Below are 25,674 nucleotides of genomic sequence, written 5' to 3' on the forward strand. Positions count from 1 at the left end.
AGAAAAAGGAAATTTTTTGTTTTCTTCAGTTCTCTTAAATTTTACTTATTTCGACTTAAAAAGAGCATTTGACAACATCCGTAACAGTTATTTCAATATAGGTTCACTGCTATAAAACGCAAATTAAAACTGCAAATGTAGTCGGCAAAAAGACACCGCAGATTTTGTTTTCATATATGTCTAAGATAATTTTTCCTTTATAAGAATGATTATCCGGTAACATAATTGATAACCATATTTTTCCAATTCAAAAAGTTAAGTTGACAAGAAAACATGGCTGAAACAATTCATTTACTGAATAAAAATAACCTTAATACACATAAGTTACATTTATAAGATTAAACAGGTATTCAAAAAACGAATATTATGAAAAACAAAAAGATAAACAGGACAGATAAATCTTTCACAGTAGAATCGTTCTTAAACTTTTCACTTTTCAACTTTTTTTAATCGGCAAATAGATTTTAAAACCGGGGACCTAAAGATAAGACAATGGGCGATAAATTTATTTACGTCCCCACTGAAGATTCACCAAACTACCCCTTCTGAAGATTATAATCAGTATTTGAAACGTTTGGACACTCAACTTAATGAACAAACCAATGCAAATTCATTTAAAGTCCCGAAAGTTGTTGAGGCAACGAATAAGAAAACATTATCATAAGACATACCAAAGTACCTCTGTTTTATAACAGTAAGTCAATAATGACCAATTTTGTTGAATTACTAAGAGCCATATTATTTTTTTTGCAAACCCAATGATATTAAATTCATCAATCTTTCTTATCCCTATCAACTGTTTGTTTTGCAGACTACCTGTCCTTGCCTGAAGGTAATGAAAATACAACTAGCAAGAAATCAAAGAGAGAGAGAGAGATAATGCACCAAAAGAAAATTATTTTGCCAGATCAAAGAATTATATTAAGCAGGGTTTCATCATCAGAGAAAGACTCGATGGCTAATTAATGGAAATATTTTGTGCTGTGGTAATAATTTACAGTTACTATTACCAACTTTTATTGTGTTTTAGTCCTTGTGGAAAATTTAACGGAAACATAATTTTACTCCGGGTGTTGTATCTACCTCTCTCACTTACACCAAAGGGACTATGCACCAACGAAAGCAAGTGATGTTAGGGAGCTTCCAGAATTAAGGTTACACATTTTTCTGGTGAAAAAAACTATGTTCGTTTTCTACGTTCAACAAAAACATATTATCTAACATCACTTGCTCTTGTTCATGCATATTCCCTTTTATCTCTAATACAATAATAATAAAAATACTTTTTTTCTACCCATATATAAATCAAATAAATACTAAATAAAAAATATAAATGCAAAATTTAAGTTTCTTTGTCATAGAAAATATTTTGGCACTAAACGTAAAAAAATTGAGGAGGGGTGGGGGGTCGTTAGAAACAATGAAGAAAACTGGTAAAAAAGTTATGAATTTAACAATCAAATACAGTTTCCTTCAAGCAAGGACAGGCAATCTATGAGACCAACTTAAATTTTTAACTGGCTTCAAAAACTCTGAAACCCATCAAAAAGCTTCTTTTGGTGCTTATTCTATGGTTAAAAGACCTAACTTTTTTTAGCCAATATAAGTGTCCCTAATAATTTGATTACAATATCTTAAAAAATGTCTTTCTCCCCTCAATTGAATAATGCTTATAAGCAAAGTTTAAACATCTATTGGTAATAAATAAATTCTCTAATAATAAATATATTATAAATAGCAAATAAATATTTGTTTATCTAGCTGCAATTTTTGCATAATTATTTCTTAATAATAATTTAAATAAAATAGTTAATAATATAATAACATTTACAATACTATATTTACATCATGGTTAAAAGATACTTTTATTTTTTATATTTGGCAACTGTGTGTTAAAATATATTTTACTACATAAGTACAAAATTTTGCGACCCTGCTTTTTTATTTAAATGGATAAAATATTTTAAATTAAAAATACGAAATTAAAATCTTCTAAATCTAAGTTGAAGTTCCATTTCTATAAATAATCTGGGGAGTGAAAAATTTCAAAAAATCTAATTTATATAATAGAAGTTTTTTTAAAAATTATTTTAACTATAATGAAAAAATTCCAAAAAAAGGAATTTTATTCATTTTTAATCCAGGAATTTTATACAACTTAGGTAGATAACATAAGTTATATGGAGTAACTACACTTTTTCTAGTACTTTGTTATAGAATCAAAGGGTAATAAAAATGACTAGTTTTAAATCTGACATTCTATATAATACATTATTTCAACTATAACAATATTATCTAGCAATAAAAAAACTAATTCCTTTTAATCAAAATTTAAAGTAGAAAATAATAAATAAAAATATAAAATGAATTTATTTTGGCACGATTAAAGGAAGAAGGAAAAGGGGGGGGGGGGAGGGGGGTGATTGGCGTTGTAAGGGTTTGAAAAAAGGGAACATTTATTAATCATATAAAATTAAATAACAAACACTAATCTTATTCTACTTTTGGCCAATACAAATTATGAAATATTTACATATACATAAGTCAAAATTTAAAAAATCAATACTGTAGACCAAATGATTTATTTTCTTCGATTTTTAGCCAAGCTATTGAAAGTTGAAAATATTAGTATTTACAGGTACGATATTTAGATTTTTTCAACTAAACAACTTATATAATAAAAGATATGTTGATTTTACAAATGCTAAAAATAATAAAAATATTTTTTTGTTTTAAAAATTGGCTAAAATTTCGTATTTTTCTTGCAAAGAAAGCCACGAAAAAAAACCAACATACTTAAAATAAACTAAGCTGTAGCACTGGTTTTATTTTAGTTTTTGTTTACCAAAATCAATGGTTTTGTGACGTATTTTATAAAATAAATTAATAGACATATTTCTATTTTAAAATATGTTAATAACTGAAAGCGTTACACATACAAAAATAATTCCTTGGTTGTGATTGTTTTACTGTTGACTTGGTTTACACTGACGTTTCTATGTCCTGCGGTTCTTTAATGGCCTGCCAGTATACAAACATTGTTAATAATCTCATACAAGGTAGATAGTATACACAAACAGCTACGCCTTTACCTCTAAATTACATCGTAAGGTAAAGGCTGCTTTTTATCTTCAGGTCCAACAACCCTTGATAACTAAGGGGAACAAAAATCTAATTTTCTGTCCAAACACCTGGGATATTAGATTCAATAACACCCAACAGACAACCAACTCTTTGAATAAACCTGTTTTTTTCTAGAAGTTTTGGTATGCAAGGTCTTTAGTTATGACACAGCGTTGATCAGAAATTCAACTATCTGAGGAAGAAAAATACTATAAAAAAATAAGGGTTTCACAAAATTTCATTTCGAGATGTTTGAATCAAATAATGTTTGTATTTTCCTGGTGTATTTCTTGTGATTCCAAATATGCAGAAAGGTCGTCATCCTCCGCGTTGTGTGCTAACTGTTGGGCGGTTTTACCTATATTATATTATAAAAAGTTAGCTACACTAGTAACAGATCTATAGTATATATGTATATATAGATACCTACCTGCCCACTTTCAAAGGACCTTTGTCGTCTGCTAGCAAATTGTTTTCTGGTTGATTTTTAAATACCCAATTGAGAGTCGGTGCAAGGTCCATGGGATAGGGGCAAAATGGGACATACAGTTAGTTAACCACTTTCCTCTCTAGTGTTTTACTCTAATGTGCTAGTACAGATTTCCAGGTCAAATTGTCCTTGTTTGTGAATCTTTGACATGAAATTGACAAAGAACTAAATAGGCATTTTCCCTCATGGTGTCTCACAAAGTGACAAAAACTCCCCCCCCCCTCCACCTTAATTTAAAATAAATTGAATGTAAGGGAGGATTGTAATTATTTGTTTGTTTGTTGATTACTATAGGCTAGGCTTTATTGGGTACTTTGTAACCCCGCAGGGTTAGAGATCTGTATCCATATTTAAACAATATTCTTGTATAGGTATTATTTACGGAAAATTTAAAATACGGAACCCCTTTATAGTTTTTTTTAACAGACAAGCTTTGTCACGTGTCCGCTATCTAATCACAAATGTAAAATTTCATAAATGAGTCAAGCACATCTAATTTTTTCTCCTTGATTGGTCCATAAATAAATGGTTACCTTGTAGGTCCTGGACAGAAAGATTGGCTCCAGCGGTCACTGAAATTTTATATAGAATAAGAATAGTTTCCAACTAAAACTTATGCCTTAAAAAAACTACCTGGAAATTTTTATATGTAATACTTTGACTGACACTAAAGAAATTTAGGCAATTTTTCTACTTCTTCTATCAAAAACATTGATACTGTTAAAACCCGAGGGTAAAAAATGAATTTTAAAAGCTAGTTCATTAAAATGTTTTAGATATACCCTTTTCTTAGCAATAAAAACAAACATTAAAATAATTTTTTTGACTAGTTTTCCTTAAAGGTTTTAAACAGTGGTTTCTAATTGGTAATTTCAGAGTTATATTATGATAGAATTTGCTTTACCTAGCATACAGCAAATAGTTCTGCGCTTGTAGGCCGCAGCCTTGTGCAAAGCCGTGTGACCCTTTTCAAAGTCGGTCATATCCAAGAGAGGAGGTGGGCCGTGGGCCAACAAAAATTTTATTATCTCTTTGTGCCCAAACCTAGAAATAAACATGCAGTTATTACAAAATAACTAACTACATTAAGATTATGATACCTAATCTTCTAAGCTAACTGATTTTAAAACCCAAGTTTAGCGAGAATTTTTTTGGTGCTTTTCCTCAAACAACTCCCTTCCTTATTTTTGTTAAATTGAAAATTGTGGGGGCGAAGTTTATTTCCAATACCTAAACCCTTCGGATGGCCTAACCCTGCTAGTCCCCAAAGTTTTATAATAACTTTTTCTTATTTGCTGGCTTAACAACTTTGGGTGAATTTTGATTTGTGGATTCATTAAGTTGAGATTTAAACATCAGAAAAACTAATTCTTATCTACAAAAGGGGTAATTTTGTGTATCATTATTGTGGATGTACATCAATTTAACGACCATTGTCTTATCCCTTTGGATCCCTGGGTTTTCCAATCCTCTGGACACGAAGTGTATTATTATACCTGGCTCCATAATGCAAAGCTGTCTTGCCAGTCTCGTCTCTTGATAGCAAGGAATATCCCTCGGTACACAGTTCTCGTAACATCCGCAGGTCTCCTAGCAATTTCATTCAAATTAGACATGCCATTGTCAGGGATTTGAAAGGATAGGACAATGGCCGATACATTGATGTACATTGTATATCCCAAATTAAAATACATAAAATTAACATTTCTGTTGATTAAAATTAGTAGTTGAAACATTTGGACACTCAACTTAAGGAACCAACCAATCAAAGTTCAATAAAAGTCCCCAAAGTTAATAAGCCAACAAATAAGAAAACGCTATAATGAAACTATGGGGACCAGTGTAATAAACAACCCATTGTCCTATTCCTTCCTTTGCAATTATAGTCTTTGTTAGAGAAAATACAATGACATGTACCCGAATATGTTTTATAATCAATTTCTCACATTAGCTTAAAAGATTTGGGCACTTCAACAAACTTTGATTGCTTAATTCAAGCTAGCAATGTCTCAACTTTCCAACCGATAATTTTTTATCTACAAAAGTTTTATTTTTCCTCTATGAAGAATGAAGATGTAAATCAATTTATCCTCCGTTGTCTTATCTTTTATGGTCCCTGGTACCAACTGTAAAAACATGAAATATGGAAATGCATAGCATTATGTCTTTCAAAGGATTGTTTACCTAAGCGTGCTGCTTTTAAAATGCCTTCAGTAGTCTTCAAGTTTCCATCTGCTGACGTCAGAGGAAAGAATGAGTCTGATTGGTCTTTTGATAAGTCTGTTCTGTGCCCTGATTGGTCGGACAGATTCTGGCCTTCTGATTGGCTCTCTGGTTGATCGTTTGATTGGTTGACTTCATCTTGATCGCATAACCTAAATTCAAAGGATCTTTAAACTTTGCCGAGATCTGCATTACTATAAATGGACATATTGAAATGTGTTTGAAATCGATAGGACAATTCTAACTTACCAACAAACCTCTATTAACGATCAGAGATATCCGTTACAGGAACGACATAAAAATGATTTTGGCATAAAAAATAAATACTTAGGAGGAGGGGTTTCCAATAATGATAATTTAGTTTAGGGGAGCGGTGATATTGTTTGACTCAGCTGTAGTCAATTTAAAAATGGAGAGGTTTCGTGATTTTTTACCATTTTTTAAATTTATTTTTCTTCTATAATCTGAAAAAAAACATAAAAAATGACATATGGAGTGAAAAAATTAAAACACAGATTATTTGTAATGGTATAAACTAAGTTTTAGGCACGAAAAAGGCAAAAAAATAAACAAAAACAATACAAGTTGTGAAAATTATTACTGTTTTTTAAAAAAATATTTGATATTTTAGCACAAAATACACATTATTTGAAAGATTTTTTGGTCATGTTTTTGGGGTAATCTTTTCTGTTCTTTTTTACCACTTGAAGGCAATCTTGAAGCTTATCTTCCTTATGATTTTTCAGGATGAAATCAGAAATTAACCTTATATTTCTTTCAGCAGTAACATTCGTTACAGAAATATTCTTAACTTTTTCTCTGAACTGATGGTATATAGAAGCTGAATCGAAATTAGATTCATGGAGCTGCTTCAGATTTTCAGCTTTAAAACCCAAAGCTTCAAACAAACAAAAGATAAGATTCCTGGTTGACAAGATCTTCCAGCTTCGTGTTGATATCTGGTTCAACTATAGCTCTCAAATCATTGGCAGAAGCAACAGCTGGTAATGAAGCCTGGAGAAAGAATTTGGCATGAAAAAAAGCTACATATTCAGCACCAATCTCCATCTGCTTTTTGACATCAGGCTCTAGCTTATAATAATTGCCAGTCATTGTTATAACTAAAAAGTAGATGGCACAAGCCATAGGCGTCCAAGGGGGGGGGGGTAATGGGGCGATTACCCCCCCCCCATTTAAAATTTACCCCTACCCTGGGGGTGCCGTAGGCACCCCCAACCATTTAGGAGGGGGTATTTAACCAACAATTTTGGTGGGGTAAATACCCCCCCAAAATAGAAAATCTCTAACAAAAAAAATTTTTGCGCGCTACGCGCGCATTTCTAATACTAAATTTTTGATAAAATTTAAATTACCCCCCCCAAAAATTTTACCCCGGGGGTAAATTTTGGGAGGGGTAAACAAATTTTACCCCTGCCAACAGATTTCAGGGGGGGTAATTACCCCCCCCAAGCAAATTTTACCCCCGGGGTAAAAATTTTTGGGGGGGTAAAAAAAATTTGTGGCACGCTTTGCGCGCCATTTTACCCCCCCCAAAACCGAATTACCCCCCCCTTAAAAAAATTTTACCCCCCCCCAAAATAAAAAGCTTGGACGCCCCTGGCACAAGCAAACCAACAGGCTTGATGACAGACTCTAAAGCAAGACATTTGGCAAAGTGGCCGTTCAGATCACAAATACCTGTGCCAGCTGGTGGTAGTTTTTTTGGGTGGTCAAGTTCCCGGCAAATTCAGGTTACACCAGCCTCAAGCCTGTCATCAAGCCCGTTGGTTTGCTTGTGCCATCTACTTTTTAGTTATAACAATGACTGGCAATTATTATAAGCTAGAGCCTGATGTCAAAAAGCAGATGGAGATTGGTGCTGAATATGTAGCTTTTTTTCATGCCAAATTCTTTCTCCAGGCTTCATTACCAGCTGTTGCTTCTGCCAATGATTTGAGAGCTATAGTTGAACCAGATATCAACACGAAGCTGGAAGATCTTGTCAACCAGGAATCTTATCTTTTGTTTGAAGCTTTGGGTTTTAAAGCTGAAAATCTGAAGCAGCTCCATGAATCTAATTTCGATTCAGCTTCTCCTATATACCATCAGTTCAGAGAAAAAGTTAAGAACCTTTCTGTAACGAATGTTACTGCTGAAAGAAATATAAGGTTAATTTCTGATTTCATCCTGAAAAATCATAAGGAAGATAAGCTTCAAGATTGCCTTCAAATGGTAAAAAAGAACAGAAAAGATTACCCCAAAAACATGACCAAAAAATCTTTCAAATAATGTGTATTTTGTGCTAAAATATCAAATATTTTTTTATAAAACAGTAATAATTTTCACAACTTGTATTGTTTTTGTTTATTTTTTTTGCCTTTTTCGTGCCTAAAACTTAGTTTATACCATTACAAATAATCTGTGTTTTAATTTTTTCACTCCATATGTCATTTTTTATGTTTTATTTCAGATTATAGAAGAATAATAAATAAAAAAATGGTAAAAAATCACGAAACCTCTCCATTTTTAAAAAATGTGATTTTACTGGGCGAAAGACTTGTCCTAGGCGGTTCAAACTTTAACACAAAGGTTTTCTAACCTAAAGGTATATTTATTTGAGCGGCACTACTTAAATTTCTAAAAAAGCCGGGAAAAAAAAATCCCCTAGTAGTCATATTTGTTCAATAATTTTTAGTGACGGATTTAAAACTGAATTATACTAGGTACCTTGGTATTGAATCCATCTGTTCCTCCTCGGGGTTGGGTGTGACCGGGGGGTTGGGGGTGATGGGGGAGCGAGGAGGGGTGACAAGGTCATCAGGTAACAGTCCGCTCAGGTTCCCAGGCATATCTGGATCCTGTGCAAATAAAAAAATAGAATATCGTTCGCTCGTCATCAGCACTTAACTCTCTTTCAATCTCCCAAAATAATATAATCAATCAATCAATCAATCTATCTATCTATCTATGTCTATACCTCTATATTATCATCAGTTTCAAGAATATAAAGCATAGCATCACAGATATCCATGACAAAATAATATTATCTATCTACTAGGTAACTATCTATCTACCTCTATATTATCATCAGTTTCAAGAATATAAAGCATAGCATCACAGATATCCATGACAAAATAATATTATCTATCTACTAGGTATCTATCTATCTACCTCTATATTATCATCAGTTTCAAGAATATAAAGCATAGCATCACAGATATCCATGACAAAATGAAGATTCTCTTGTGCTCTGTCCACCCTAAAAATAAAAGATGAGCTAATATGTTTTTAAAAATAATAAATTATCCATTTCTATAAAACATTAATCTTTTGAAAGAGTATTTTCTTCAAACAGTGGCACTCTCATACAACTGATGAGGAAAATGATTGAAGTAAACATGATTAAAGTTCTGGATAGATTGAATCATAACTTCCTACAAATCTCCCTCCTTACAAGCTTAGGGTATCTCAGGAAAGGTTGCGTGATCATATCATACTCTGAGAAATTGCGACAGAATTTGTAAACTAAGTGTAAAGTCTACGGGAAATATTGAACTCAGTTATTCTCAACAAGAGGTGCACTAACCACTAGTCTGATACAGCCTTCACTTTTTTTTTAAAGGCAAAATCGATCCAAAAATTCAGTCCAAAAATAAAAAATTAGAATACTAGGTACCTAAAGAATCTCTCAGCCGTGACAGAGTCTAGGAAACACCATTCTGGAAGGAGACGACTAGAACTCACCACACCAACATTGTTCTCTTGCAGCTTGCGTATGTGACACCGTACCTAAATGTTTAAATATAGTAATATTGTAGATCTAGATCAATAATCCGTAACTTTGACCAATACGAACACAGTGTAGGAACCATCCAATTATATTATTGGTTAGAAAACGTTTACATATTTTGGCACGTGATCCATATCCTTATAGTTATAATCAAGTAACAGGATGTCTATTTGTTTGTTTGTCTGTACCGAAGAATCTCGCTAACCGCAGGACCGATCGAGTTCTCGTTAACAGGGTAGCTTCTCATAGGTCCCGGGAAGGTAAACAACTATTTTGGAGGATCAAGAATTTGAGTATTAAGGCAGCTTTTGCCATCAGTATTGATGAAATAAATAATATCCAGGGCGACCACTCCAAAACCAAAAAAATATAGTATTTTTATAGTATATTTTTTTTATTCATATAGTATATATAGTATATTTTTTTTTACTCATATAGTATGATATAGTATCGTACTTTGAATTATTTAGTAATACATAGTATATACATCATCAATAATAACTCAAAGCAAAGTTGTTATCAAAGCAATTTAACATATAAGGGGGGGGGGAGAGTTTTGCCACTTTCGCTTACTCTGTGATTATTAGGCTAGGTATCAATGTGAGACTATAGGTTATATGGGATAAAAGTTTACTTTTGGGTAGTATTTCACGTATATTAAATCATTTTTGGATAGGTCTCCAGGTTCAGGTGCTGCAGGCTAGCTGAAAGGTGGTTTCTAGACAAGTAAAAAAATTCAAATTTCTGTTTGAAGAGTTAGAGATCAACTTATTAAACAGAATATGCATCTTTTTGGATGTTATTAACATATCTGAAGAAAAAATTTAAATAGGCCTCAAAGTTCTGGTCTTGAAGGCCTCCCGGTCCACTCTGGACAGGTTATAAATAAATTTTTTATTTGAAGAGTAAGAGGTCAACTTATAAAGCAGAATATGCATCTTTTTGAATGTTATTAACATTAATGAAGAAAAATTAAAATCGACATTCAAGTTCTGGTCCTGCAGGCCTCCAGGTCCACTCTGGACAGGTAAAATTCAAATTTCTTGTTTCAAGAGTTAGAGGTCAACTTTTAAAACAAATTATGCATCTTTTTGGGTATTATTTTACATATTTGAAGAAAAAATGACATTTAGCCTACAGGTTCATGTGCTGCAGACCCTCAGGTGGACTCTGTACAGGTAAAAATCAAACTTCTTATTTGAGCAGTTAATGGTTTATTTGTTAAAAAAATGAGCATATATTTGGATGTTATTTATATATTTGAAGGAAAAAAATTGGCCTCCAACAGAGGCGTCCAAGCTTAATTTTTTTTGGGGGGGGGGCGGGGTAATTTAATAATGTAAATAAGTACCTAACTAATAATAAAGTACTAAAAACAATTTCATTCCTATACATGAAAACAAAATAATCAACCCACAAGCGTTGCTAACTGATGAACCAATATGATTCTCCTTTAAAGTGTAGCTTCAAATATGTCCTGGTAAGGTTTTTTAACTAGTTTTGAAGAGGGTATTTGATATTTTGATAATTATTGAAATGTTTGATTGATCTATTTTATGGAAGGTAGACAATCAATTTTGATTTAAACATTTTTTTCTTAATAATTAAGAAAATATTACTTCTTTGAAAAGACATTGATAGAACACACCCAGTGCATTGTTTAATTAAAGGGAACTATTTAGTCTTTTGATTTTGGGCAGTGGTAAAAAATTTTGAAAGTGGAAGTAAAAAAGCGCGCGAAGCGCGCCAGAACTTTTTAGGGATAATTCATTCTGGGTCATTTTTATATGTGGGGGAATAAAATGGAAAAAATTTTGGGGGTGCCAGCACCCCCAAATTCGTTTGGGGGGTGGGGGGTAATCACCTCTTTATTCCCCCACCTTGGACGTTCTTGCCCTCCAGGTAGACTCTGGACAGGTCTAAAATCAAAATTTTTTATTTAAGAAGTTAAAGGTAAGTTTATTAAACAACATAGGCTTAGCTTTAGATGTTATTTATGTATTTAAAGAAAAAATGACAATTGAGCTCCAGGTTAAGGTACTGCAGGCCTCCAGGTGGACTCTGGTAAGGTAAAAATCAAAATTTCTTATAAACATCTTTTTAGATGTTATTTACAATTTTACATATCTGAAGAAAAAATACAATTGCTCTCCAGGTTCAGGTGCTGCAGGCCTCCATGTGGACTCTGTCCAGAGAAGACTTGGAGACCTACAGGACCTAAACTTGATGGCCGATTTTAATTTGTCCTTCAGATATTTTAATATCATCTAAATAGATGCATATTCTGAACTCTAACTATTCAAATAAGAAATTTTAATCTTTTACCTGTAGAGCTTTATGTATTTTTGTCCTATCTCAGTTAACTTTTTATAGGTTATTGAAGGTTAGGTTAGGTAAGATAAAGGTTAATGATTGCCCCGCAGGGGCTAGAAATAGGAGAAAACCTACAGTGAAAATATAAGACAAAACACACCTTAAAGAGGCGTTGTCACAAAACTGACAATATTCGTTTTTTGTTATATAAATGTAATATCATATAGTATATATAGTAAATTTAGGTCAAAAAAAGGTAATATTATATAGTATATATAGTAAATTTTTGTCATATAGTATGATATAGTATCCACATTCATCCTATATAGTATAAATAGTATATATAGTATGCAGTGGTCGCCCTGAATATCAATACGTGACTAAATTATTGTTTCTGACAGCCTATCTAGAGTAATAGTATTAATACAATAGTTCAGCAAACTATAGTATAATAGAAATAGTAAAACATTACTAATGAACCAGCGGAAACAAGTATCCAAGATCCTATGTCCTCTTAACTCTTATCTGAAAAAAGCAAACCTGTTCTAAGTCTAGTGTAGATTCAATGGTGAGCTCGCCAAAAGGTTTAGCCAAAGATTTCAATAAATCCTAAAAAAGTTTAATAATCATACATAAATCTTAGAGGGGAGTGAAATCCCCCCTTTACCCCTATCCCTCCTCCCCATGTATATCCTTGATTTCAGCTCCCCCTTTATCTTAATATCATGCCAGGTATCTATGAATCAAATTAAAATAACCACTTTTCCAAGTTCCAAAACTCTCAGGCTTTCGTGTTTTTTTTATATTGTCTAGAATTATTCTGAATTATTTTTAGCATTTTTAATTAAAGCTATTACCTACAATTTTTTGATGAATAGAAGGATATAATTGTAAAAATCTAATAAAATAATTATTTTTTTATTTAATCTAATAAAAAATCCATTAAACACAACGATTGAAAATTTATTTTTTACAAAGTCAAATCTTATCTATGACGGTGACGGATGATTTCACGATAAGAAAATAACTTTCTATACCTAAAATTTATCAAGGTGGATTAAAGTTTGACACCTGCCATGCTCAAACTAAAATACCTAATCTATCAAAAACTTTGAGAAACAGTGTAATTTATAGTCTAACTTTCCCTCCCTACTGAATCATATACAAAATCGCTGAAAGGGATAGTTGCATGAAGTGCATTACAAAGTTTGATTGCAAGCATAAGTTACAATACCATCTAACATAAATAATTATGTATTACAATAAATAGCAATCAATTAGGCACAAACAAATTAAGTACCAAGTCATTTTGCTATTTTTTGTGAAGATAAACCAGATATATAAATTGCAAATATCATAAGAATACGATTTTCCAGTATATGAAGGTACAAACTAGGGTTGGGCCGGATACTTTTTTGGCCGGATACCGGATACCGGATATCCGGCTGATTTCAAATGCCGGATATCCGGCAAATATCCGGTTATCCGGCCAAATTACCGGATATCCGGCCGGATAACCGGCCAAATTAACAGATATTAAAGTAGTAAAAAAAAATTTCTTCAGAAATCTTATATAAATTTACATAAAGTTAAACTCATTCAGAAAAAATGTTCTTCTAGCTTCAATAATAAGAAAATTATAGCCATTTAAGATTTTAAAAAGCAGAGATTTTTGGTGTAAAGTATAAAAAATTATAGAGCCGGATATCCGGCCGGATAGTTTCAATATCCGGTATCCGGCCGGATATTGAAAATGGCCGGATATCCGGCCGGATATCCGGCCACACCGGATATCCGGCCCAACCCTAGTACAAACCATTAAACAGAAAAAATATGCAGTTCACTAAATTCAAGTTAAAAGCACTTCGTGCAACTACCCCTTAAGGCGGGTTGATTTCCCCCTTTTTTTTGATTTTCACATTTTTTCAAGTTGGCCAAGCTGTAAATATGTATTTCAAAGGCCCTGAAACTTAAAAAACATTTAAACTCAAATAACAATTTTCGCGCAGCTACTCCAAAAATCGCTGTTTTGGTGTAGAAGCTCAAAATCCTAACTTTCTTATTTTTTAAGCCACAATAATGGTAAACCTATCAAAATGCACGTAAATTTAACCACAAAAACGATAACCTGAAAATAAACTAGCCGGAAAGTATATCTAAAAAGATACAACACATTTTTTTTTTATCAAATATCATAATATTTTCATTTTTTTAAAGATGGCTGTATTTTATTTAATTCATGTTTTTTCCTTTTATTTTTGTCTTGCATCAAGTTTTAACACCCCTCCATCCCCCCTTACTATGATTTTTAGGGAGGTGGGAACTGCTAAATATTCTATTCCACTTATTTTCATGGATGCAATTGTGTATAATGATAGATTCAGCTTAAGAAATATTTTAAGTATTTTTATTACATTTTGATTCATTGTTTCCAGAATAGTAGTGTTCAAACTTTTTAGCCAATAATTTCATTTATCATCATTGGGAATGTATAATATAATCAGTTTATCATCCATAGTCTTAATCCCCTTTTATCCCTGAGAGATATAGGTTATTAAAATAAGGGGGGGGGGGGGAAGTTTGTACACTTATAGGAAATGAAATTCAGTACCAAAGATTGGGAACCTAATTCTTTTTGTAGGCTCTCTTATATGACTGAATATACACGTATTTCTTTGAAAATTGAATTTCGGCACTTTCCTTCTAGGGGCTTGTGGAACAATAGACCCCCCAAAACACTAAAAATATGAGTTCTGACCTTATTTTTAAAGATATCAATCAACCTGATTTTTTATAATACTTTTTTTAACATAACCGAATCAACGAACCATTACAGATTTCATTTTGAAACTTTCCTTCTAGAGGCTTGTGGAGCAATAGACCCCCCAAAACACTAAAAATATGAGTTCTGACCTTATTTTAAAGATATCAACCTGATTTTTTTTATAATACTTTTTTAACATAACCGAATCAACGAACCATTACAGATTTCATTTGAAAAACAAATATTATTTGTTAACTAAATACAATAAAAGCACTTGAAGTCTGACTGACTGACGCCGACGGACATACAAAGTGAATTATAGAGTAGCTTCGCTGAAAACAATTAATAGATATAGAATATATTTTATCAGAGTGGAAAGTTGTTCGTCAATTTAGGTTGCTAATATCAATATAATTTATTGGCCAGGTTGTCCCTACAGTAGGAGGGGAGGGAATGGGGTAAAGTTGGTGTATGGGGGAATTATAGAGTAGCTTCGCTGAAAACAATTTATAGATATAGAATAGATAGATAGATAGAAAAGATTTTATCACAGTGGAAAGATGTTCGTCAATTTAGGTTGCTAATATCAATATAATTTATTGGTCATGTTGTTCCTACAGTAGGAGAGGAGGGAATGGGGTAAAGGGGATGGATGGGGGTTTATTGTTATATTAACCAGCTTGAAGACACATTTTATTAGTGCATGCTCGAATCCATCATGTATTATATATAAATTGCCCTTTCTTAACTTAATATCTTAATAGTCCCTGTATGGGTAAATTTCTAATATTTCCGTTAATTTTTGTGTTAAATGAATGTATTATATACGCGATAGGGGGTTTTTAGGGTCGACTAATTCAAAAATGGGTTCATTTTTTATGTAGATTCAACCATTTGGTATCTAAGAAGAAAAAAATCACGAAACCTTACAAACAAAATGGCGTCAATTTTATCAACAATTAAATTTATATTTTTTTATCTGCGATTCTTATAAAGGCATATTTTCAATTAAAAATGCAATTTTCTAGGTTATTTTGGGCCATATTATTCTCGCCATATTTATAAAATCACCAATTCCAATATCAACCCACCAGTAGGTACCCCTTCCCACAACATCAAATTAATTACCTTTTGACAATAGTACATTTCGTAGTCCTGCATAGTAATTTTTGACACTTGGATTCTAAGTAGTGAAGGAGGTAACCCCTCGGCAATTCCCTTTGTCCCGCTCTTCCGCTTCACCAACATTTTGGCCTGGTTCAATAAACTTAACAAAGATTAATGTCAGCAAAAATATTCCACCAAATTTTTTGTCTGCACTGAAAATCCTAACTGTACACTGCACAGTGTGCAGCATGGTAATGAGTTACGCCTGTTTTAGGCCATGATATTCCACCTTCCCCCGACTACCTCTGTCTTAAAGTTATTTGTTTGTGTATTTTTGTTGTCTGCGGTATTAGCATGCATAATAAATCACAATAATTAAGTTTCCGTACATTAATTAACACAGGGGTGTATATTCTGCACAAGATTAATTTTTTCCCCTGCTGCAAATTATTTATTTCCCCCCCCCCCTAGTTTTTTCCAGCAAGGAAAGGGATAAAATGGAAAACTATTTTCAGAACTCTTTATTTTATTCATATTATGCCCCCTTTCAAATTTTTTTTAGTTTTATTCACCGAAGAGGGGAGAAAAATAGAAAAAAATGCTTTCAGTCCTCTTAATTTTTACATTTCTCCCCCCCCCCAACCTCATATTTTTTTCTACCCCTCCCCCCCTTTCAGCCGGGTCAAATTTGCAGAATATACATCCCTGAATTAACATTAATAAAAAAAGAAGAAATGAAATTAGAAGTATAGGGGAGATTCTTATCATATGTTTGCTATTGTAGTTACATTAGTTACGACGATACACAAAATTTCCCCAAAGTTGTTAAGCCAACAAAAAAGAAAACATTATTATAAAACCTTGGGTACTATAGTATAATAAGCAGCCCAATGTCCTTTCCCTCCCTGAGTAAGTATAATATTTTGGTTTTTCCTACCTGATATCAATAATGGAAGGATTAATTCTGGCCGCCTCACCGTCCACTTGCATAGGGATCTGGTACATTCAAAACATACAGTAACAATAAAAATAGATGTATAACTAGAAAACGAACTGGATTCCCCTGCTGGGGACCTTTTTCGTCTGCTGGCAAATTGCTTTTTGCTCTTTTGTAGCGACTTGGCTGTGTTAATATTCCCGACGCTATTGGTTTATTTTCTAAGACCGAATTGAAAGTCGGCACAGGGTCCTCAGGTTGGGGACATACAGTTATCGAACCCCTTCCCCGTTAATTGTAATACTCTAATAAAATAACACATATTCAAAAAATATATATAAAAATAACCACATAAATAAACAAACACCTTAGGATGTATTGAAACTAAAAAAACATGAAATTATGTAAAACAGTGTTTACTAAATGTTTGTTGTATACATTATTAGAAAATGAGTGTTTAGTCTTTAACCTTAAGGTCTTTTTAAGCAAAGCATTTAGTCATTTTCTGTGAAAAAAAAATAGGGTTCAATAATTGTTGCTGTGTATGTTTTTGTTCCTGTTTGAGCGTGACTATCCTGGCCCTACGACACTGTGTGATACAATGTCAAGTAAACCAGAGCATGACAATATTCCCCCAAGTAAAGCAGAGTATGCCAATATTTCATCATGTAAAGAAGAGTATGTCAATATTCTCCCAAGTAAAGCAGAGTATGCCAAATTTCTCTAGGTTAATCAGAGTATGCCAATATTCCCTCAAGTAAAGCAGAGTGTGACAAAACAGGGTATTGGCACACTCTACTATACTTGATCTAAAATTAATTAAAGTTGCTGTGTATATTTTTGTTCCTGTTTGAGCGTGACTATCCTGGCCCTGCGACACTGTGTGATACAATGTCCGTGGCCACCAGCTAACAGCAGCGGAATCTGGTACGTTGTCACTCCAATCACCTACAATACAGAGATCTTAAGGGATAAGACGACGGAAATCAAATGGATCTACATCCCCAATGATAATACACAAAAGTATCCCTTCTATAGAATACATTTCGTGGTTGAAACGTTTGAACACTCAATTATTAATCAACCAAAAGTTTTTAAGCCAACGAATAAGAAAAGGTTATTATAAAACTTTGGGGACTAGTGTATAAACAGCCCATTGTCACCTCTCTCTCTGCATACAATAATATTAGATTAGGATAGTGTTGAGATCTAGTGCAGTTAAAGATAAAATCTTCCAGGGATCGATTATTTCCAAAAACAAAACTATGAACTTTAAAGCCTCGTAGTAACCAAATAGGTGAACTTATATATCATCTTGGCTATTCCAGATTACTTATCGGTCATTTTAAGAACTTTCATTAGATTTAAGAATAGCCTATATGTCTACTTTTTAAAATGTCTATCCAATTAAATCCTCTGTGTATCTCACCTCTAACATGCCATCGTCCAGGCGTTGTTCGCCAAACTGTCTGTTCCATGGACGAGTGCCAGAAGAGTAGGTGTGGATATTCAAGAAAATTACAGCTAACACCTTAACAAGGATAATTATCAGCATAAACTGAATGTAGAATATACGAGGATATTAAAAAAATTATCGTAATTAAAGGTTACAATATCCTCTCGCATTTATTGGTCGGGCCGTCGCAAGAAGAAGAAAAGGAAATGGGGGTAAAGGAGGGGGATGAGGGAGAACGTTATTTTAACCCACTAGGTACAGAGTTCACTTTCTTATATAATATGAATATCTGGTGTAAGATCAATAATAAATCTATTCCTCATAACTAAGTAATAGGTACAAGTTTTTTGTTCCCTACCGTACGTACAGTACTTAATGCTTAAATGTAAAATGCAGGGATCTTCCTTCAGAGACCAGACAATAAATTAATGTGCATTGTGCACCCCCAATGACAATTAAAATTGTATTATTGGTTAAAAAGTTTGGACACTGTTAGTTTGACTCAACAACTTAAGATTAAATAAAAGTTAGGTATGAACGTTTTAAAGTAAACAAACAAATAAAAAAAGGCATTTATACCAGTATAATCATTCTCCCAGGAGATGTTATTTAAAATACTAGCGGCTGCGCCCCTAGTATCCAGGGACTCTGTATTCGAAGTGATATGGAAGGGCAGAAAAATAGCCTAAAAACATACCTAGACTTTAAAAAAAATAAAAAAGCCTAAAACCATCCTGGGACATATAAGATGCTTTACTGTAAAGGATGACCATATCGGATCAGCGGTTAGCGAGATTCTTTGCTACAGACAAAAATCTTACAACTTTATATAATAGGATGGATGCTTTATGATATTTCTGTTAGGCCTTACCTTGAGTTCTCTAAGTTTGGGAGTGATATCCCTTCCATCACACTCTACCCTGATATAGTCAGTTAAACACTTCCATTTTCTTAATATCAAGTCTTTACTTCCTGCCTGCCCGTAGAAGATTTTGTTTCTTATCCTACAAGAAAATAGTTGATTAATTTTCATTAACGTTATAATAACAAGGACAATAATAAATAGTGAAATGAAACAGAATTTTGTACACACAATGGAAAGCAATAAAATCTTTTATAGCTCACTATTAACAGGCAATAGAAGCTCAATTGAAATATAATTTTCTAACCTTATTTTTTATCGTTAAAACTTCAATTTATCGTTACTTTAAATTGTTTTTATTTATCTAATAAATATCCCTGCTTTAAAAAGAAATAATAAAAGATTTTAGGTAAAAATAATTCATTGAATTTTGTGGCAATTTTACTTGATCTTCCTTAGGTATATTATTTTGGTTTTCAATGATGTTCTTAATGGCTTTCCTAAGAATTGTGTGCACTCACGTATAAATCCAATTCCACGTTGACTGTTTTTACCATTACCTTGAATTAAATTTTTGAGGATTAGCCTCCCTGGCCTCGTGAAACTGAAGAGCAATAAGCGCATCAACCCCCAGGCTGAAGTAGTTGTTCATAACCTTAACAAAGATCACATTATTTATAAGTTTCATTTAATAACTGGGTATTTTTGAACGAAAGAGTCTAGTTGATCAATCTTTTAATTTGATTAATCAGGCCACGTAATTAGTTAGAAAATAATGAGATTTTTCTTATTTAATCCACATAATAAGTTAGCTATAAACAATTCAATTTCTTGGGATGAATTCCTGCTTGGGGAATTTATATTACTCAAAAAAGACTGTCGCTTTTTTGGATATGACTAAAAAACTACGTCTGCTAGAAATTCCTTTTATAAGTTGGACAGATTAAGGTGTTTAAATAACCATCTTACGTGCCTACCTAGGTAATTAATCTATTGCAATATAAAATTATTTTCTTTATAAAGAAAAGTTTAAAAGTTTACTTATTAAAATTGACAAAAATAACGCCACTCTTTAACATCTAATGCCTTATTGTACACCCAAATAAAAAAATAACTGTCTGTCTTGTCAATTTATTCTTACTACATACTCAATTTCAGCTAGCCATGTTTTTTGCTAACTTAAACATTTAAATAATCCAACTCTATCCCACTAGCTATCCTCCTTGGTACCCAGCTATCTTGTTGCGTACTTGTAATGGTAATCTATCAACTCCTTTATAAGAAGCTGGATACTGGAGATTTCTGGTAACCTCCAACTTCCACCGGTCAATATTTACTATGTCTGTTTTCAAAAATAGTGTTAAAATTGTTATCTATCATCTCATTAGATTCAAAGATCTATGAATTTCTTCCCATTACAGTCCAGGGAAGTATAATCCCCCCTAGTCGCATAATTCATCATGGGGAAAAAAAATATGGAAGGTATTTATGTAGGGAAAAAGGAGAAGAAAAAAATTCAATTGAGATAAATTTACTTTGTATTAAAAGGGAAGAATTGGTTGATTGATAAAACGGCACTCTTGATTAAAAGTGAAATCTTTTTCTCTTATTTATTCGAATCCGGTGGATAGGAACCGGTTCTCATCCATACGAAAAAACTATGTCTAGCATCGTATTATATCCAGCTTTCTACGAAAAATGTACAATCATAAGATTAAAACCAGTTTTTTTAGCCCGTAACTTCGGCACCTCGGGGCTAAAAAACTGGTTTTAATCTTATAATTGTACATTCTATATCCGCGGAAAGCCGTTTATAATACGATGAAAGAAATAACTATTATATATACCATCAAATGCCTTGTTATAGTCTAAACTACATTAAATAGTCTAGGTTCTTTTAAAAAATCTTGTATGTAACATAGCTATTAAACAACGATTAATTCATTTGATTAGCTCTTCAAGTTAAAAACAAAAACATCACAATTTGCTTTTAGTCAAAATATTAGAGCATAAAACTTTTATACCTAATATACCAAAAAAAAATGTAAATGAAGCTGTAAAAAATTGGTCAAAGGGGTAGTTTCACTAAGTACATTTAAACTTGAATTTAGTAAAGTTTATTTTTTTTCTGTTCAATAGTTAAACTACATTTATAAAATATTATATACCTATATTTGAAAGAATTTCAATTTTCTATAAGGTTGCATTAAAAATAAAATAATTTTTTTGATATATGCAACATAAATGGCAGTCCTGTTTTCACAAAAAAAAACAGCATGATGACTATTTTAGTAGTGCCTAATTGATAGTTGTTTATTGTAAATTGTAATACAAAATAATAAATGTTAGAGAGTATTCTTGCAATCAAACTTGTCAAATGCAATTCATTCATGATTCAACTATCCCTTTTATCATGTTCTCTAAAAAATATATATTTAACACTATTCCTGCATGCTGTAATGAGATCAAAATTTTGCTAATTGGTTCATCTGTATATCCTCCTCCCCAACCAAGGGTTCTTTTAACAATGCTCATTCATATCAAAAATTAGTTTTAGGCAGAAATATTCATTATTTATCTATTCAAAAAAATGGAGAGAGGAACTTTTTAGGAATCTTGTAAAATATCCTAGAATACCTAATTTGTAAGGGTTGTATCCTAATAAAGCTTCCTAATACCTTCTCATATGAGCTTCCTTATGCATTTTTAACCTTTATGATATTTCTAGATGTACTTTGTTAACAGTTCCATTCCATATGTCTATCCTTGGTTAGCTTCTTGTTAAACAAATTACCAGGTATATTGTATAACCAACAAGCGAAATAAATCTAAAATAACATTTGGGGGGAAGACGGAGAGGTCGTCAATTTTACTATATGTTGAACCCCAACGACAGCTGAAAATACGTATAAATTTAGTGATTTTTTCCAAATTAATTTCGTTGTTGGTATAAGCTGACAAATTACCTATTACTTGATGAGACTATTAACATATTTACTATAACTGCGTTCCATTTTTTGTTGTCGAAGTTTTTAAAAATTGATCATACAAAAACCTAAATTTCTAAGCCATCAAGTTTAAAAGATCATAAAAAATGATCTGAATTTCATCTGAATTGAATGAACATCCCTTGACATGTCATTGCCAGTGCCCAGAGGAAGGACACCCACAGGGGGTGGGGAGGGTGTATCCACCCCATCCAGGACAGAGAGCACCCACCCAACAGTTCCGTCCCCACCACAAGCCAGAAATCTAAATGATAACAAGGTTGACATTATCCATATGAATTCATCAGAGGATAGTAGATCATATTAATTAAGTAGGTCTGATAGCCTTATCCCAACCTTTCTGACAACAAACCCATTAGGTAGGTACTACATACTACAAAATAAAGCTTGATTTATTTTTTTGCACACATATAATGGGTTGTACAAGAGAAATGGCTCTAAACCTTCATATGACTTCCTAAAATGTCATATTTCTTTTCGTTTCATGTTATCAAAAAGATTTGATAGGGCTTTCCTAACTAAAATATTGTTGATTTATAATACTGTGCTACTAATGATGACAAAATCGTTCTTGTATAGATTGATAATAATAGTTATTTATCGCATCGTATTGCAAACAGCTTTCTGCGGATATAAAAATGTAAAAAACTTGTTTTAATATGATTGTTTATTTTTATACTCGTAGAAAACTGGATATATATTCGATAAGATACATGGTTTTTCAGTGTAGCTGAGATCCGGTTCTTATCCAACGAATATCAATCGGTTTCTAAGTGATACTGGAAAAGAACATACCTGACGCCAGGAACACGTTTATAAAGCTGGATGGCTGGCAAAGGACCAGTTTGGCTCAAGTCAAATACCTAAAAAAATAACACAATCAAAAAAGAAAATAAATACTTTTTCGTAGTAGTTATGATTATTTTGAGCCAATTTTGTTTTAATATTAAAGGGAGAGGAGGTAGGTTTCGGGTAAAATCCGTAAAGGTTATGTGTTATAAGTTAAAAACAGTAGTAGAACGATAAAAATTTATGCTAACTTTTAATAAGAAATACAAATATTTAGTGAATATTATCGTTCTACTACTATTTTTAAGCCATAAAACACACACCTTTACGGATTTTACCCGAAACCTACCTCTCCCTTTCTAATAACAAAGAAGCATAATGCACAACGTTAATATAACATGTCAATTATCCATTGATAGTAAAAGTTACACGTCTACAACTAAAAAATGTCTGATATTTTTGCATTCGTTCAAAGGCAAATCAAATAAGAATGTCGCGTTGAAGTACATATATAAATTAATTCACAAAATATGAGATGGCAAAATAAATATTAGAAAATATTTTGATCTCAAAAGTACTAACGACAGAGATAACCTTTATGTAAACATTTTTTTTCATATAAATTACGGAACTACTCTACTGCCAAAGTTTCAGACAGGGTAATATTAAAAATTTATTTCGCCTTTCTTTTTAATATGCAGATTTTAACAATTTACTTTTGTTAACGCCGGCTCTTTTCTGTTTAACTATATTTTTTTTAGATAAATCAATTTTTGCTCTAGGTATAATACTAACTTAACTTTTTTTGGCTTAAAAAGTTGTTTGCTCGTTATTGCTGCGCTTAATATGGACATTAAAAGAAGTCTAAAAAATAATGTGGATAATTTTTTAGGGCTTCTGAAGATGAAAGGCAAGAAATTACATAGTTGAATTTATTATTCAAAATACAGTAAGAAGATAATAGTTATTTCTCGCATCGTAATATAAACAGCTTTCCGTGGATATTAAATGTACATTGTACAATTATAAGATGGTATACATAAGTTTTCAGTGTGGCTGAGAACCTGTTCTAATCCCCCTGATATTTATTGGTTTCGAAGCGATACTGGAAAACATGATCTAGTTACCTGTCTCGGGTTGAGGAGCCACTGAAATTTGTGCATCAATTTCTCTCCCTGGTTACCGCCAGACTTGGGGTTGAGGAACACAATCACCGGACAAGAATTTGACACTGGGATGGGCTGCAACAATATAAGTTCATACAATGCTCATAAATTAATATAAAAATATAAAATAAACAAGAAAGGCAAGGACGTCCAAGCTTTTTTATTTGGGGAGGCGGGAGGTGAAAAATGTAAAAATTTGGGGTTGCCTACTGCAAGTTCATTAACGGGCGGTAATCTTTATATCATATAGCACAGTTATGGAATCTCGACCACAAAGATTTTTTTATCCAATCTTGACAAGTGAGGTATTTTTGGAAAGAGGAATATACATAGAAAACGCCTATGTAAATTAGAAAATCCGCAGAAATCATATTTGCAAGGTATTTGCATAAATCTGCAATGTTAATTTGCAAAATTAATTTCAGTCCTTAAATGACAGATTTAGAAAAAAAATCTTTTGATGAAATGTGTTTATCTATAAGTTTAGAACATAATTAAGGCAAAACAAATTTCTTTAGTGTTACTTTTTTCACCTTATATATGAAAAAAGCAGTTTCTCACATTTTATGATAAAAAAGGTATAGGAACAAAAAATATGTTTTTTCTTGATGTAAACACAATAATTGGCATAAAATCTATCATCCTAAATGTAAAAATCAGATATAGAATCCTTTTTAGAGTCAATATAGTGCAAAAAGTAACCAAGACATTTTTGCAAAGTATGAAAATCTAAACAAAATAGTTCTTTTTGATTTTGATATACATATCATATAAATGTATATAAAATTAGTGATCAAAAACAATAAAACATGTTATAAGTTTTTTCAACACTGTCATTGATTAAATTGCACTTTTAGGTTTAAGAATTAACGAAGTAGTGCATAAAAACTCTTTTTATGTAGTAATTAAAAAAAATAAATGCCAAAAAGCCAACTACAAAATGGTCTACTGCATTATAAAAAACGCCTAATTGTTGATTTGAATTTATTTTGTTTAATAACTTAATAAAAAGAGTTTTTAAGTGCAACTTTGGTAATGAGTAAACCTAAAAGTGCATTTTAATCAATGATAGGGTTGAAAAAAGTTATAACTTGTTTTATAGTTTTTGATCACTAATTTTGTATACATTTATCTGATATGTATATCAAAATCAAAAAGAACTATTTTCTTTAGATTTTCATACTTTGCAAAAATGTCTTGGTTACTTTTTGCTCAATATTTGCTCTAAAAAGTTGTCTATATCAAATTTTTACATTTAGGATGATAGATTTTATGCCAATTATTGTGTTTACTTTAAGAAAAAACATATTTTTTGTTCCTATATCTTTTTTTATCATAGATTTTGAGAAACTGCTTTTTTCATATATAAGGTGAAAAAAAGTAACACTAAAGAAAATGTTTTTTTTTGCCTTAATTATGTTCTAAACTTATAGATTAACACATTTCATAAAAAGATTTTTTTTCTAAATAAGTCATTTAAGGCATGAAATTAATTTTGCAAATTAACATTGCAGATTTTTGCAAATAACTTGCAAATATGATTTCTGCGGATTTTCTAATTTACATAGGCGTTTTCTATATATATTTCTCTTTCCAAAAATACCTCACTTGTCAAGATTGTCAAAAAATCTTCATGGTCGAGATTC

The 25,674-nt window shown here is 32.0% G+C and overlaps 1 protein-coding gene across 6 annotated transcripts in view; it reads right to left on the bottom strand.

Annotated features, from left to right (window-relative positions):
- Positions 1–174: 174 nt before the first annotated feature.
- LOC145326206 (eye-specific diacylglycerol kinase-like) overlaps positions 175–25,674 on the bottom strand; it is a 36,194-nt gene continuing 10,694 nt past the window's right edge. For 4 of the 6 annotated variants that reach the window (XM_080169373.1, XM_080169371.1, XM_080169372.1 and 1 more), the window contains exons 15-35: positions 23,990–24,103; positions 22,869–22,936; positions 22,195–22,317; positions 21,513–21,583; positions 20,316–20,407; positions 19,626–19,720; positions 19,075–19,207; positions 18,177–18,278; positions 17,594–17,695; positions 16,748–16,806; positions 15,832–15,970; positions 12,480–12,548; positions 9,513–9,625; positions 9,008–9,095; positions 8,564–8,694; positions 5,798–5,988; positions 5,110–5,203; positions 4,518–4,657; positions 4,147–4,185; positions 3,401–3,481; positions 175–3,020 (exon numbers count right to left, since the gene is read on the bottom strand). In XM_080169373.1, coding sequence (XP_080025499.1) covers positions 2,983–3,020; positions 3,401–3,481; positions 4,147–4,185; positions 4,518–4,657; positions 5,110–5,203; positions 5,798–5,988; positions 8,564–8,694; positions 9,008–9,095; positions 9,513–9,625; positions 12,480–12,548; positions 15,832–15,970; positions 16,748–16,806; positions 17,594–17,695; positions 18,177–18,278; positions 19,075–19,207; positions 19,626–19,720; positions 20,316–20,407; positions 21,513–21,583; positions 22,195–22,317; positions 22,869–22,936; positions 23,990–24,103 — 2,082 coding nt within the window. In that variant the 3' untranslated portion in view covers positions 175–2,982. The remainder of the gene's footprint in view (positions 3,021–3,400; positions 3,482–4,146; positions 4,186–4,517; positions 4,658–5,109; positions 5,204–5,797; positions 5,989–8,563; positions 8,695–9,007; positions 9,096–9,512; positions 9,626–12,479; positions 12,549–15,831; positions 15,971–16,747; positions 16,807–17,593; positions 17,696–18,176; positions 18,279–19,074; positions 19,208–19,625; positions 19,721–20,315; positions 20,408–21,512; positions 21,584–22,194; positions 22,318–22,868; positions 22,937–23,989; positions 24,104–25,674) is intronic. The other 2 variants (XR_013881793.1, XR_013881792.1) reach the window with 2 other exon arrangements.

The sequence above is a fragment of the Acartia tonsa genome, chromosome 8 (genome assembly GCF_053477335.1).
Source record: "Acartia tonsa isolate MP-2025a chromosome 8, ASM5347733v1, whole genome shotgun sequence".
Classification (NCBI taxonomy): Eukaryota; Metazoa; Arthropoda; class Copepoda; order Calanoida; family Acartiidae; genus Acartia; species Acartia tonsa.